Source organism: Carettochelys insculpta, chromosome 1 (assembly GCF_033958435.1).
Source record: "Carettochelys insculpta isolate YL-2023 chromosome 1, ASM3395843v1, whole genome shotgun sequence".
Classification (NCBI taxonomy): Eukaryota; Metazoa; Chordata; order Testudines; family Carettochelyidae; genus Carettochelys; species Carettochelys insculpta.
The window spans coordinates 366246421-366263003 of record NC_134137.1 but is presented as its reverse complement, the minus strand read 5'-3'; the positions used below and the strand labels follow the sequence as shown (position 1 = coordinate 366263003).

The 16583-nt window shown below is 43.3% G+C and overlaps 1 protein-coding gene across 1 annotated transcript in view; it reads right to left on the bottom strand.

Moving 5' to 3' along the window:
• BEND7 (BEN domain containing 7) overlaps positions 1 to 16583 on the bottom strand; it is a 71649-nt gene that overhangs the window by 14592 nt on the left and 40474 nt on the right. Inside the window, 1 exon segment of the mRNA XM_075017762.1 lies at positions 11903 to 12022. Coding sequence (XP_074873863.1) covers positions 11903 to 12022 — 120 coding nt within the window.

Here is a 16583-nt window from a genome sequence, read left to right as displayed (position 1 = left end):
TCCCTTCCAGCCCAGGGATTCTGTGATTCTGTGTAGCTCAAAAGGACAAACAAACATATTAAGAGCTAGTTCAGTAAAGTGAGCAGGAGGTCAGAAACTAAGGCAATGAATATGGCATAAAAATATAGATGGTTCAGTTCCAGTTCCTAATGGATAACTGTCCATGATTACAGAAAACAACCAGCCCACTGGCACAGACTGACAGCCCTGTTGGAAATCCTGTCAGAGACTTCTGAACTAGCTACTGAGGCTGAACTAATGCTCAGTAGACCAGGTCGCCCCGGTCAGACTGGTGCACATTGGTGGGCGGCTAAAGAAGGGGAAATGCGTACTACTTCTGCTGTACCCATTCTCTTCGCAGACAAAGCAGTTTTGTCTCCAGCGTTGTCGAAAAGCATCAAATTCATTGAAAACAAGACTTGGTTTCTTTTTTTAAGTAGCTGAAAGTCTTGAAGCACTATGACCTGCTCAGAACCAACATTAAACAGCCTATTTCAGAGCCATCACCTGTGGGGTCCCTTGCCACCCAAAAGAAGGTGTTTCAGTTGACTATTGGGTAAGTATGCCAAGCTATGTTCAAGTTCACAAATTAGTAATACACACCTTGAGCTGAGAATGCTGAGGCAAATCAGCCTTCCACATCCCACTCTAACCAGGAATATGTTGTTTGCCTTCGGACACCACACCTATAAAACTGAAAGCCAAATCCTACTTGTCTTGACTTCAGTGGGACAAGCAGGATTAGACCCTCTAATTGGAATTTTGAAGCTCTTTTGTATTCTTAGAAAGTATTTGGTAACTACTGGAACTATCCCTATAGTCAAATACTTCAGGTATCTTTCCAAAATCATTTTGCTACTTCTGAATGTGCCTGTGTGGCAAATAAGCACCCGCTATTTTGCTGCTTGCACAGATGCTTGTATGTGTAGGAATTAAGAAGTTAAGAGAGAGGTTACTTTTATTAGAATTGCTGTCTTTATTCTCCTAGACACAATACAAGCCAGCAAAGCTTAATGCTGCTGCTGTGATTCCTCCCCAATATACTATATAAGCCCTTTTATTTGCTGCTAAACATAGAACAGCACTAGCAAGAATCTGCTATCTCACAAGACAGAAATGTCTTGTATATTAATTACACCATGAAGAGAGGATCAGAAGAATCATAAGATGCAGAAAAGGGGAAGAATACCAAAAAAGAGACCTGAGAAGATATGGCAATGGTAGAACAGAGGACTCAAGTGGATGGGTGAGAGGAGATAACACTCTCCAACAAGGATTTATTTTTGAAAAGTTTTTCTGCTCTCGGTCCCAGCATTTTTCATTATTTTAAACATTGCCTGGTTACAAACAATAGTACAAAGATACAACTACTAATGTCATGGCAGGTGACTACTTCACATCACTCCGAGTTGAAAAAAGTGTGAGCACATTTCATAGTGCTGCTTCATTTTCCTTTATTATGTATGATCTTTAAAGGCTTTTCTGTTACATACAGTAAAATCACATTACATGAAGAGCTCTTACTCATTCTGTGCTTTAGAAGCATTTAGTCAGACTGTACCAGCATTCCTGTCTATATGGAGGCTTTTAGCAACATGCTGCCGTTAAAGAATAACAGTTTGTATCCTCTTCAAGATGTGAAAAGGGAGGGAGGACTTCACACAAGAGATGTGTGGTTCATGGCCCATTTTTCATTAATGGAGACACAGTGGAATAGCCAGAAGGTCTGGAGACTAGTTTTGGATGCAGAGATGATAACAGAAGGGCTATTTCCTGCTGACACCATCCCATTCATGGTCTTCCTTAAATCTTTATGCCAACAGCTGTGTGTCTGGCTGTGTTGTCACTTGCTAGTCCACTAGCCACCTACCCATATTTCCTTTGCATAGTATGGCAAAACTACATCGTGGCAGCTACTGCTGGTCGGGGCAGCAGTAAATCACAGTGCAATTTGCATTGTGAGTTATCCTATTCTAAAAAGGGAAATATCTACATCTACTTCTTCCCAAACATCACGCCCCCTTTTCCCTGGCTACACTCCCTCCCTGCCCTTCAGCTGCAGAGAGCTGAGCCTAGACATTGTGGAGAGAATAGAGATGGCAATATGATCCAGTAACCCAAAATGCATACAACACATGGGTTTTTTTTTTCGCCATGCCAATTGCATGAAGTGGGTCCAACTGTCAAGGGTGAAAAATACTATTGTGCTATTTAATTTTAATTATAACATCTATGTGTAACATTAACTTCAGTCTCCCCTCCTCCCTCCCCAAGTGACAGCCAACTTGTGAAATTTTGAAAAGACTGAATAAGGCCAATAAAAATTTAATAGTGATGACAGCTTTATTCTCAGATCTAACAAATTAAAAGAAAAAACCCAAGTCTTAGATCTTAGGCAATAATTTAATAGAACTGAGAAAAATCAAAATCAAAATAAGACTATTTCCAGTTATGAAAAAAAGGCATAGCTGATGCTAACCATAAATTAATTTCTATTTGTATTAGCATAACAACCTTTCACAACCTATCCAGGGGAAGATTTTTCGGGAGGGAGCAGAGGTTTCTTAAGAGCAGTTTGTTGATCAGCCTTCACAGCCAGTCGTTGTCCTATATCTAATTCTAAGAACTGAGCCACATATGATAAAAAAAGAATGAAACTGGACAACACCTATGATCTTGTGATCATAAAATCATTTAATTTGAAAATACTCAAAAGGGTAAATATTAAAGAAAGCAGCTCTAAAGGCAGATCCTACCCATTCATTTGCTGGAGTTCTCAAACTATTACTGCTGCTGATGGCTAGGGGAATACACTAGCATTTATACCATTAGTTTATCAAATTATCACAGGATTCAACAAGGAAGATTACTCATGCACATAATGTGTCATCATGTGGACATGCAAATAGATACTTGGCCTACACAGAAAACCCAATCAGAGAGTAGACTAAATTCATCAGGGGACTGATAATGGAATAGAGGGCCTTTCCCTTCCAACTCAGCAACCCAGAGCTCAACAGGGACCGAATGGTTTTGGAGGCATTTGTGAAATACAAAAGTGGTCTCAAGCTTAGTCACATAGTCTGTGAACTAGCATAATTAGAAACTAATTTACTTAAATTAGTACAACCCACCAATGTGGACACTCACGTGTTTAACAAAGTCTTAAACCAGCTTACTTTAACTCACTTGCAAACAAGACCTTTAGTTATCTTGTACTTAGGGTATGGCTCCAGGGTAGTTCTTCCAGAATAAGAGCATCGGTACATGGAGTTAATCAGGCATAACTCTGCTTTAATTACACACTCTCCCTTAACATGAATCTGCTTTTCTATGCAGATGACCCTTTTGGCCTGGTGTACACTTTGTGCTGATCTAACTGCTTCAGTAAGGGGTATGATTATATAAGGAAACTGTTAAATTGGTACAGCTCCTATTGTGGGCACAGTTATACCAAGACAAAAGATGGGGCATTTGGCTTATTCCTATAAAAATATATTATAGGGCTGTACTAGCATAACAGTATCTGTTTCTATACCAAAATAGTTAAAGCACTACAAAAACACTGTGTACACCAGTACTTAAATCGGTTTAAGACATTGCATGAAGCCACTAAAAAATCAGGTAAACGAGGTAACACATTTTATTGGACCAATTTCTTTTGGTGGAAGAACACATTTCAGGAAACCAGGGTTTCCTGACCTCCCTTTTCTGGCCTTCAAACTGTACCTGCAGCCTCCCTAAGCTTACAATAGAAGTAATGTTCCCACAGACCAAAACACAATGGCTGTATCCACACTAGCTCCCAACTTCAAAGGGAGCATGGTAAATAGGGTGTTGGGAGTTTACTAATGAAGTACTGCAGTGCGTATCCAGCACTTCATTAAGCTAATTCTCCCCTGCAGCAACTTCGAAGTGCCGGCTTGCATGTAGCTGTGTCTAACCCACCGGTACTTCGAAGTGCCCAGGCTACTCTGAAGTTCCTTTACTCCTCAAAATTTTGAGAATTAGCTTAATGAAATGCTGTATATGCACCGCAGCAGTTCATTAGTAATTTCCCGACACCCTACTTGCCATGCTCCCTTTGAAGTTGGGAGCTAATGTACACACAGCCGATGACTATCACAAGACGGTATCCTCAGCCAATGCACAAACAACTATGTGCGTGGAGCCAGACAATCATTATGCTCTTGAATTAACTCACAGAGAAAAACAATATAAGAGAAGATTACTCAACTGTGCAGTAACTGATGTTCTTTGAGATGGGTGTCCCTGTGGATGCGCCACCTAAGGTGTCCTATTGCCCTGTGCTTATAATTGGAGATTTTGCAGCAGCGGTACCCCCAGAAGCACATGTACAATAGGCAGCTTGTGCTTGTAGCATCCATTAACCATGGCATAATACCCACCACCTCTCAGTTCTTTGTCTACCACGGAAAAATGTTGTAAATCCAAAGTAGAGGGGAAGAGAGATGTGGAACATAAAAGCCCATACGGGTTAGGAGGGTCGTGGAGCAACCCCAGTGACAGCCATCCCAAAAGAACGTTAGTTACTGTACAGGGTGAGAAACTTCAAGCAGTGTCCTGGTGGGTGCTACAATAAGGTGACTAAGGAGCAGTATCCTACTGTTGCTGGTGGGACTTTGGAATTTGAGCCTGAGCAATGTTTGAGACAGAATGCCCAAAACGGATGTCAGCTGATGAGCGTTGCTCAATCACATAATGTTTTGTGAAAGTATGTACTGATGTCCACATTGTTGCCTTACAGATATCATTGATTGGGATGCGGTGAATGAATGTCCAGGAGGAGGCAGCAACTCTGGTGGAGTGTGTGTGTGTACCACTTGTGCTGTAAGTATGTTGGTTAGTCTATAGTAGAGAGTCTTTTATACTGATATGTCCACTTTGAGAGTCTTTGTTTGGAAACTGGATGTCCCTGAAAGTGTTCTGTAGGCGACACTAACAGTCTTGGAGACTTATGAAAAATTTTTGTTCTTTGCAGATAAAAAGTGAGTGTTCATCTGATGTCAAGCATATGGAGTCTGGCATGTTCTGCATCTCCATGTGGTTTTGGAAAAAACACGGGTAGGCATATTGGTTGAGTAGTATGAAAAGTATCTTTGTAGAAATTTCAGATGTGGTCTTAATGTGACCTGGTCTTTTTGGAATAAGGAGGAGAGTGGATCAGCCGTAAGAGTTGCCAGTTCCCATACTCTTCTGTCTGTAGTAATGTCCATTAAGAATGATGTTTTCACTGAAAGATACAGCAATGCGCATGTGGCCATAGCTTCAGACGATTTCCACATAAGCATGTGTAGTACCATATTTAAGTTCCATGCTGGAATGGGTAGGAATGTGTTATTATGGGCTTTTATGAACCTTTTCACAATAGGATGTATAAAAATTGTGGATCTATCAATCTTAGTGCGTCACATATAAACAGCAACCAAGTTTACTGTTACTGAACTCTTAGAGAGGCCCTGGTGCTTAAGGTATAAGAAATAATAATCCCGAAGTCTCAATATACCAGTGGTGCGAGAGAAGATTGTGTTAAACACCGTATCTGGAAACATCTTCATTTTGGTTCTAAGTTTTCTTTTTACTTTGCTTCCTGCTGTTAATTAGTATAGATTGGACTTCTTGTGAACATTGTAATTCTATTTTTGTTAAGCCCATAGAAGCCAGGATGTTGGAGCACCTTGAGATGTAGATGGCTGAGTCTGCCATTGTCCTGAGTGAGAAGAAGTGGAGCCTGGGGAAGAAATAGTGGAGGAGGAACAGACAGTTGCATTAAAAATGGATACCAGGTTTGCCAAGGCCATAGAGATGCTATAAGTATGAGTCGTACACTGTTCAGCTGTATCTTGTGGATTACCCTATGGAACAGGGGAACAGGTAGAAACGTGCAAAAGGAGGGAAGTGTCCCAATTTATGGAAAACTCAACTCCCATGGAGTTCTTGCCCAGTCCAGCTCTGGAGCAGTACTTTGGGCATTTAGTATTGGTTGCTGTGGGAAACAGTCAATAACCGTAAAATCCCATTGTTGGAATATGGTATATAGAACTTGGGTTTGCATCTCCCATTCATCGTTTTGGTGAAACGTTCTGCTGAGGGTATCTCCTATGGTGCTCTGCTTCCTCAGAAGATATATGGCTGAGATGTCTATTTGGCTGTTTTTGAAACAGTTCCAGAGGCATAAAGTCTTTTACATAGCTGGTGGGATCATGCCCCACCTTGTCGATTGATATAATACATACTTATCATGTTTGTGAATAACTTGATGGCTTTGTGATGGATTAATGGTTGAAAACATTCACAAGCTCTGCATACTGCCCTTAGTTTTACGATGTTTATGCGGAGATGTGATTCTTGGGTGGGCCAGCTTCTGTACACTGAATAATGTGCCATTTGGGCTCCCCTCAGTCCAAATATGTGTCCTTTGTTATTGTAATTGTTGTGTCAGGCTGTTTTAAGAGGATTCCTGCGCACACATTGTTGAGTTCTAGCCACCATTTCAGGGTAGATTTTACTCTGAGGGGCATGTTTAGTTTTTTGTTTATGGCATGCCTATGTGCCTTATACATTCCCTGTAGCCATTCTTGCAGGTGTCGCGTATTTCGTTTTGAATGTTTGACCACAAACATGGAGGTGGACATGCATCCCAAAAGCTGTAGGCATTGCCACGCAGTGACTTGCGGGCTGCTTTGCATGACTGTGGCAATGATCTGTTTTAATGCTATGAAACGAAATGGTAGAAGCTTTGCAGTGGCCTGGATCATGTCTAGGTGCGCCCCTATGAGGTCCAGGTGTTTGGAGGGTGATAGATGGGATTTCTGAAAGTTTATTTGAAAACCTGTGTTGTTTAGGAACTTGACTCTGGTTTGAATCACAATAGTTGTCTCGTTCTGTGTATATGCTACTATAAGGCAATCATCAACATAAAGAAATATTTTGATGCCCCATTTGCGTAAATGGGCTGCTGCAACTGCAAATATCTTCAGGAAAACTTTGGCCAATGGTGTGAGTCTGAAAGGAAGGACTTAGTATTGGTAGTGTTTCTTCATTATCATCATCATCATCATCACCACCACCATGGGCTCAACAACTGTTGGTGTCCAATGTCTCCCTCACCATTTCCTTCCATCTTCCCCTGTTCAGTGCAGAGTGGCTTAGTTTCTGTAGACTAGTTCTGCACCAATCTACTGTATCACCTACCCATTCTCTGTAGGGTCTGCCTCTCCTATTTGAATCGTCCATTATCCCAAATACCAGGGTCTTGGCTTTTTGCTCACCTTTCATTTTGCAGATATGCCCAAACAGCTGTAGCTTCAGTTGTATAACCGTCTGCAGTAGGTTCTCTTTTGGCCATATGTTCCTATATAATTCCTCAATGATGACCTTCTGCATCTACCCTATTCTCAGGATCATTCTTTAACAACTCATCTCAAATGCCAATATCCTTCTTCGAATCTTTCATTATCAGCCATGTCTCATATCTGTACAACATGCTGCTGAACACATGCATTTCAAGACACTCAACTTTGATCTTAAGCTAATCGCTTTGCTTTTCCAGATCTTATCCACTGTCTTCAAACTTGCTCTTGCTTTCACTATTCTTATCATTATTTCCTTCTTACAGTCTAGATTACGTCATGCTGTTCCCCAGATATGTGAACTTCTCTACATTTTCTAGTTCAATCCCATCTGATTTTCCTTCCTACTTCCTTATCTCCAAATACCATTGTCTTTATAGATGTTCATAATTAGTCCATACTGTTTCCCTTCCTCATTTAGAGCCTTCACCATTCTCACTAGCTTCTCTTCATTTTCTTTGATAACTATATCATCCACTAACCTCAAGCTGTTGATTCTCACCCTGTGCACAGATATCCCTTCTACATCTTCCTTAATCTTGTCCATCACTCTCTCTAGTTGAGTGATGAAAATACTCGGTGATGTCGAATCTCCTAGTCTCATACCTCTACTTGTTCTAAGACAACTTCCCAACTCTTGGCATGCTCTTACTGCTGTCTCTGCATTGTCATTACTATCCTTCAACAACCATATCAGTCTGCTATCCATGTAGTGTTTCTGACCTGAGGTAAATCTGAGAAACTTGATATGTGCTAGTATATAGGGACACAGAAGTAGGCATCCTGTAAGTCAAGGGATGACAGCCAGACTTCTTTGTCTGCTCATGCCTGATACACTTGTTTAGTTGACGTAGACGCAGTATAGGTCTCCATCCTCTGTTTTTCTTTTATGTAAGAAAATATCGGGAGTAAAATCCCTTCTCCTTATATTGAGACGGTACCTCATCTATGGCTCCAACGTCCAACAGGTGAGCTACTTCCTGCTGTAATAGTATCTTGTGCAAAGGGTCCCTGAAGAGAGACCGGGAAGGTGAGTTGGAAGGGGGCCTGGAAATAAATGGGATGGAGTAACCTGTGTGGATTATTTTGCGACCCCATCTGTCTGAGGTGATGGTGAGTCAGACAGAGTAAAAAGGTAGAAGTTGATGGTGGAAACACTGATACACTGTGGGCTGTTGATGCAGGAGAGTTGTCGAACCTTCAATCCATGGTTCAAAATGAGTGTAGGATGTTAATGATTGTGATACAGACCATTGTTCTTGTTGTTGCCATCAGGGTTGTCTCTGTTTCCTACTCTGTCCGTAGGGTTGTGATTGTTTGTTTGATGAGGGAAGGAAGCACTGGATATAGTAACATCCCTGCTTTTTCTTAGTTTGTGGAACGTACATACATAAGGTCTTTAGATTAGGGTATGCAATGTCAGTAGAGTTTGCAAAGAGCTTTTGGCCCTCAAAGTAGAGGTCCTCAACTTTATTTTGTATATCCTTAGGCAGCCTGGAGAGATGGAGCTAGAAATCCCTGTGCATCATGATGGCTGTTGCCAGCAAGCGAGCTGCTGTGTCTGTAGAATCCAGTGACATCTGCAAAGCTGTTTTGGTTATGAGCAAGCAGTGTCTCTTGCTGTCATGCTCCGAATCAGCTCAGTTTATGGATGGGCTGCCTTCTGGCCAGTGTCTCACCCTTTGTCTGTTCTGCTTTCCAGTCTCTCTCCATGGACCCATGCCACAGGATACTGCCCTCCGGCCATGACTACCACTCTTTTCTTGCCCCCTTCCGGCAGTATCTTCACCTGATACACCTACCACTGTAGCCAAATACAGCCCCAAAGTCTACCCTCAAGGGGCAAGCTGCACTCTCTAAAGGTCATGCCTCAGTGTGTCTAGATGCAGTAGCAGGAAGGAGGGGATCTGCCCACTACTCTGGGTCCCAGCCCAGGGACCACCTGGCAGCAGTCTTGTCCTGCCCTCCTTCACTCTCCTTAACTACTCACAATGTTCCCTGGGCCACTTCTCTGTGACTCTTATACCTTCCTGGCCCTGGTGTCAAGACCCACAGCCTGGTAGTATCAGGTTGGAGATTCTCTCCAGCTCCCCTGAGCCTGTCCAGAAATTGCTCTGTCCAAGGTGCTGTATCTTCCCTGGGAGCCAGTCATGCACTCTCCCTGGTTGGGGCCTGACTGCTCTCTGGTCTGCTGAGCAGCAATTTTAAAAAAAGGGCTGCCCCAGCAAGCCTTTGATCAGCTCCCTATAAGCCCCTCTCTGATAGGAGGACTCTGTGCATGCTCCTTTCAGCGCTACAGTGGAGCAACTGCTCCACTACAGAGCCCATTACTGTTAAGGCGGAGATGCAGCATTCTCCATTTAGGCTCTCAGACACTAAGGAAAGAGCAAAGCTGGGAGTGGTTGCTCGGTGGCCCCCCTCTAAAATAGAACCTGTAAAGCCATTACTACCTCTCACAGTACAGCTGCAGTCCTAACTTCCTGGAGAGGCTCTCCAAAGAAAGCAAACAAGAACACTGGTGAGAGATTCAAACCAAACCTAATCAAATTAGGCCAAGGGAGTTGTCCACAAATGGTCTTCTGCATCTCTTCAGACACCCCAATGACCCCCAGTCTCTCTCCCTGCACCTGAACTGCACCTGTGAATCCACAAATCCTCACATCACTGAAGCATTGTACCAAAGTACCATTCTTCCAGTTGAGGAGGAACTGGTAGCTTTCTGAAGCCTCCTCAATGGCAGGAGTTTGCTGCTGTGCAATGACAAGTAATCTAGTATTTCTCACTAGCAAGCTTGTCTTATAACTTCATATTCAAGGGCACACAGAGTTGGCTTGATAGTCCAGAGGATCTAGTAAACTCACTTTTTTTTTTTTTTTTTTTTTGAAGAGGAGGATTATTTTATGCTACTAAACAAACAATCTGCACCTCTTTCTTCCTTTTTGTTTCTATTTCTTCTTCTCCTTTCCATTACACCCTTTCACTTTTGTGTCTATTTTCCATTAGTGTTGACAGAACTGTGCAATGGAAGTATGACTGAGATTTTGGGCAGGTATCTCAGATCCTTGCCTAACAGAATACTAAAGATAATGCTGTGGACTGAAAAGGCTGGCTTTTGATGCAGGGAATGAACAAAAAGAAACAGTTCATTCACCTCCCATAGTCTTCCCGATACTTTTTGGCCAGCCTACCATAGTTGTTGTAATTCTCTATGGATTTTTTTTTTCCAGAGGGCGATATATAAATACACACAATCTCAATGAGTTAAGAATTTAACTTCACTTGGCCCAGAAAACTAAAGCTCTGAATTGTCAAAGCTGATGCCTAAGTTCAGTGCCTCCTTTAGGTCCTTGGTTCCCAAACCAGCAGAACAGTGCAATAATTTGCAGCAAGAAAAAAAGGAAGCTAGCAAAGAAAGGTGTCTGTAAGGAAGAGTTATTGGTGCGATACAAATCAAGTGGCTCACACAATGGAGGCAGGTGCTGTTGGAGGGCTAGGAATCCTTGCCTATGGAGAGTCTCAAATATGTTGGGAAGGGACGCAAAGGAGATTCAACACAAGAAGAGAGTCCCCAGCAGGAAAGTGGGCACAATAATTCAAAAGACGACCAGAAAAAGTTTATAAAATAATTACACATACATCTCTGTAGTGGGAATAAATGGTTTTCAGTTTCCCAGGAATTCTACCATGGCTTTTGATACCATATATCTAAGGGTGCCATTTCAGGAAGGCTGGAGGCTACAGCTGCATGTAGTGAGATGCTGCTTGCTCTTCTCCTCCTTCCCTTCACTATCAGGGAGTAAGAGGAAAGTGCATAGCTTGCCTGCACTCCTTGCACTCCTGGCTGGTGAGGGGAGGGGGCAGAGGCGTAAGTAATGCAAGCACTTTCCACTCACACCCTGACAGTGAGGAAGGGGAAGAAGGGCAAGCAGTGTCCCTGTACACATGGTCGTAACCCCTCCCGAATGGCACCCTTGGCCCTATCCTATGATTCTTTGGTCTCCGGTAAACTGAGCCTATGATTCTCTCAGTGAATTGTGGGAGAATTTATCTATCCCTTTGGGCATATGGGGCAATTGTGGGAAGGTACTGGAGTGCTCTCAGCAGTCAAGTAATTTAGCCTATGTTCTCACAGAGAAGCAGGCAAGTTACCATCCCAAGAGACAGCATTAGTTGAACTCTAGTTGAGAGCCTCAGCTAGGAAGCTAGTGTGGGCTTAAAGCACCTCTAAACTCAGATAACAGGGTTGTGCATATGAACAGGAAGGGGTTAGAGGCAACACCCAAGAAAGTGCCTGACTTAACACTGCAGTGAAGACATACCTTACGAGAATTACCATTCAAAATAAATCAAACACCATATTTTGCATTCTAGCAGTAACATGCCAGAAACTTATCAGATTCATTTTCAAAGCTCACTACTGCAATTAAAATCATTGGGAACTGCAGGTGCTCAGTGAACCTCTGAAAAAACTCAGGCTCTGTGTCAGTAGTCTTATGCTATGTTGTTATTTCTGACATTTTCATGCTTACCTGAGCCTCTTTTTAACCGCCTTCTTGCCAGTTTAATTTGATCCTGTAGAATCTGTACCCAGTCTCTGGGGCCAGGAAGTTTATCCACATGGTTAGCAGTGCAATATTTTTCTGTGAAAACTAAAATTAAAAAAAAATTATAAGAAGTGTCTTATCATAATCGAAAAAAAGGGGAAAGAAAAAGAGGAGGAGGATTAAAAATACAAACAAAAATAACAAAAACTGATGCTAAAGTGGCCAAACCTAAGAGGGCAAGACCAGAGGTCAATTTAATTTTCTGTGTGCTTATCTTTTAAAAAAAAAACATTTTGTGCCAAGATAGTGTATTGAGTAGATGCCTATAAAAACCTGAGAGAAAGAAAGAATGTCTACATCTCACATGATATACAGTAGAGTCTCACGATTTGCAAATTTAACCTTCGCAAATTCAATTATTTGCAAGAGCCACTTCCCTGGGGCAGTAGGGCTGGCAGCTGCCGCTTCTCCTGGGCCTTGGGCACCCCCGCATATTCATGAAAAATCAACATTTGCGAGGGTTCTAAACATGGAACCCTTGCGAATGTTGAGACCCTACTGTACTCATGTATGTCACCCACAGAAAATCTGTATAGAAATAATGGTGAACCCTGACCTAAGCCTCAAGGTGTGATAGATATTTGTAACTGCTGGTCTACCATACCCATTTGGCGTAAGTGGAGAATCGCAAGTGTCCTCCTGGTCCTTTCAAGGGGATAATGCTAGTCAGGTCTAAAATTTAGATTTAGTAAAGACAAGCTTTTCCAGAGCCTAAAATACCAGATATATATCTAAAAGTTGCTATAATTAGTCCAACGAAAAACAAAACAGGTAAAACATTCCTCTTCTATGTGTGCAACATTTAAAGTAAGAAATGAAACTAACTACAGTAAACCCTTGAGATACACGGAATTAAGTTGCGCATGTCTCAGGTTAATACAACTGCCGACCATGACAGGAGCGGGAAACCGCACCTGTCAGATGTGGCAGCCTGACTCTTTCCACCTGACAGGAGTTTCCTGCTCCTGTCAGGGGAGGCAGCCATGAGTCAGGCTGCCGTCCTTGACAGGAGTGGCTTCCTGTCAGGGGAGGGGGCAGCTGACAGTCAGACTGCCACCCCTGACAGGAGCGGTTTTCCACTCGCCAGAGTGGCAGAGAGCTGCGAACCAGGCAACAGCCTAGCTCCCCAACTCCCCTCTGCTTGCAGAGCTGGGAAACTGAGAAGGGCAGCAGCCCTGGTTAGTTTCCTGGCTCCAAGGAGCAGAGGGGAGCTGGAGCGAGGCTGCCCCCGGTTCCCAGCTCCCCTCCAACAGCTGCAGCCAGGATGCTGCACAAGGTTGACTGCCCTGCTCAGTTTTCTGGTTCTACAAGCGGAGAAGAGATGGGAGCCAGGCTGCTACCTGATTCCCAGCTCCTTGCCACTTGTGGGACCTGGGAAACTGACTAGCTGGTCAGTGTCCTGGGTCCCACAAGCAGCAAAGGGCAGGGAGACGGGAACCAGGCTGCCCCCTGGCTCCTGACTCTGCCTTTCTGGGAGCCAGAAAACTGACCAGTCCTGCTGGACTGGCCTGGTTACCATTCCTCCTCAACTTGCAAGAAAATTCGAGTTATGCAGGGGTTGCAGAAACACAACTGTCGCACAGACCGAGGGTGTACTGTATAAGCAAAAGTGGGACTGGCAAATCAGAATACAGATAGTTAAAGCATTACTATGATTAACAGTGCTATTGCACTAGTGGCTAGAGGTCTTGGGATCAGAGCCCATTTATGTAAGGGCAGTACACAGGAAGACATGGTCCTGACTTCAAAGGGCTTACAATCCAAGGGGACAGATGAGGTACGTAGGGTAGGCATAGAGGGAGTCACACAATAAAAGTTACAATGTTTATATTTTATATAGATATACGTAGACACACATACACACACTTCAAAATATTAATACACATAAAAGGACCCAAATGGTGTATTTTTAAAATACCTTCCATTTTAATAATGCAGGGCACTATTTGTAACATACGTGTGTATTTACAATCTATGGCCCCAATCCTGCCATCTGATCAAAGAGGTCTTGGGGAGTCCAACTGGAGTACCACAGATGTCAACATTGTCTCACATAGGTACAGTGGTCAGCTATGCATGGACTGAAAGCTTTCTGGGACAGGGATTCTTTGTTCTGTGCCTGTACAGTACCTAGAACAATGGGGTCCTGGTTCACATCTGTGAATCCCTAGGTGCAGCAATAATATTGAAAATAAAGTAATAATAAATAGCTGATTGCAATATATCAGGGTATAAGATGTGAAAGATTACATTGTCCTTTGAAGCAGCCATCAACTTCAATTCTAGTGAACTTAAAAAAAGTTAATAGTTTCAGCTTCTATTCTTTTGCCAATTTTTGTGATTTTACAATCACATTTGCTTATTTTTAAACAAGATTCCTCTCTCCTCTGTGTTGTGTGAAAGACACACACAAACAACTAAGGGAAATGACTACGCGGGGTAAATGGTGAAACTGGTTCTCCACAAAATGGGCACAAAGTAGAAAGAGAGAATTTCTCCTGTAATCATTTTCAGTTTTAGGAATCTTACATGTAACTTGAAATGATAGTATGTAAAATGCAACATATTGAAATGAGGTCATTTCTACAGGGGGAAGTTTTGCTATTTCAATGGTGCTGTCCCACCTATTGGAAAAACCTGTCCTCTGCTACCTTTTCTCTATGGTAGTTGATTTTATAATTCACATTCAAACCTTCCTGTTCTCTCCAGCTCAGAGGTCAGCAAATTTTGGCACACAGCTGTCAGAGTAATTCTCTTGTGGGCTGTGAGATAATTTGTTTACATTAAGCATCTGCAAGCATGCTCTGCCCCCACCCTATCCCCCGCAACTTCCAGTGGCCAGGGTTCGCCTTTCCTGGCCAAAGGGAGCTGCACGAAGTGGCAGCCAAAAAGTCCCTGTGGCCTGCACTGATTCCTGCAGCTCCTGTTGGCCAGGAACAGTGAAACGCAGCCACTGGGACCTGTGGCGGGCCATGCCTATGGATGCTGAATGTACACAAACTCTCATGGCGTGCCAGTGTTCCACCCAGATGAGTCACATGCCAGTAGTTGCTGACCCCTGCCCTAGCTTACAACTAACTTACCCTGAAGTCTTTTGTGATTTGTATGAAGGCTATCAGGTAAAAATAAGTTTTCCCTGTATGCCAGTGTTATCAACAATTCACTGTTCTATATAATGGACTGCACTTATATCATGCCATGTGTCTTTCAATGCTAACATACTGTCAATGCACTGGGGAAAAATAAATCAACAAGATGTGAATGAAGGCACTGAGTCAATGAACATAGAAATTGCCATACCACAACAGAGCAGTGGTCCATTTAGCCCAGGAGTCTGTCTCTCGCAGAGGCCAATGCCAGATTCATCAGAGGAAGAAACCCCTCACAGAACAAATGATGTAACAACCATTTTTTTCCTGAATTAACCAATCTGAAATCACACTTCTCATAGCAACTTGACTGCAACCGTAACTACAGAGTCAATAACCAGCAATTCCATCAGAAGTAAAAGACAGGACTCGGACATGGTCACAGTCACAGAATCACAGAAATGTAAGATTGGAAGGGACCTAAAAAGGGTTATGTATCTAGTTCAGTCTGCTGCAGTCCAGGTAGGACTGTGTACTAATCAGATCATTGCTGACAGGAATTTGTCCAACCCGTTATTAACAACCTCCAAACTGGGGATTCTACAACCTTCATAGGCAATTTGTTCCACCACTTAACTTTGCTCACAGGAAGTTTTTCCTAATATTCAGTCTAACCTCCCTTGTTGCAGTTTTAGCCCATTGCTTCTTTTCCTGTCTTTAGAGGTTAATGAAAACAACTTTTCTCTCTCTTCCTTGTAACAATACTGTATGTACAGTAAACCCCCAAAATGTGTGATTTCGAGTTGTGCTTAACTCGCATTAAAGCAACTCAAGAACAACTCAAAATCCAGCTCCCCCCGGCCCTGGCTCAATCCCCCGCAGGCCTGTGCAGCTCCAGCTCAACCCCCCTGCCATCCCACAGGTGCGACCCCAGCTCAATGCCCCTCCCCACGGTGCAGCCCTGGCTCAACTCCACTCTCCCAGCCCCCTGCAGCCCTAACCCACCCCAGGCTTAACCCCCTGCTCCCTCCCACGGCCCCAGCCCACCACCAGGCTTAACCATCCTCAAATCCCCCAACCACAGGACTTACTGTTCAAAAGGAGCTCCAAGTGCTCCTGCTGCTTCCCTGGCTTCAGAATGTGCGTTCCACTGGGGAAAAAAGTCACCCCCAACTTACGTGAAATTCGAGTTATGCGAGGATGAGTGGGAACGTAACCCTTGCATAACTCAAGGGACTACTGTATTTGAAAACTATTACCCTTTCCATCCTTAGTCTACTTTTGTCCACAGTAAGCAAACCCCAATCTTTCCTCATATATAGGTCAGAGGTGTCCAAAAGCAAGACACCCCATTGCCAAATGTCCCCCCTCAGCTGCATACATCCCTCCTTCCCTGCAGCCAGATAATCTACCCCTCTGCCCCCAGTTACTCACTGGAGCTGCCACCAGAGCCACTCAGGCTCAAACCGCACAGACCTGAGAGCTGCATGGCATGCAAGCTCCTAAGCCACTGCTGC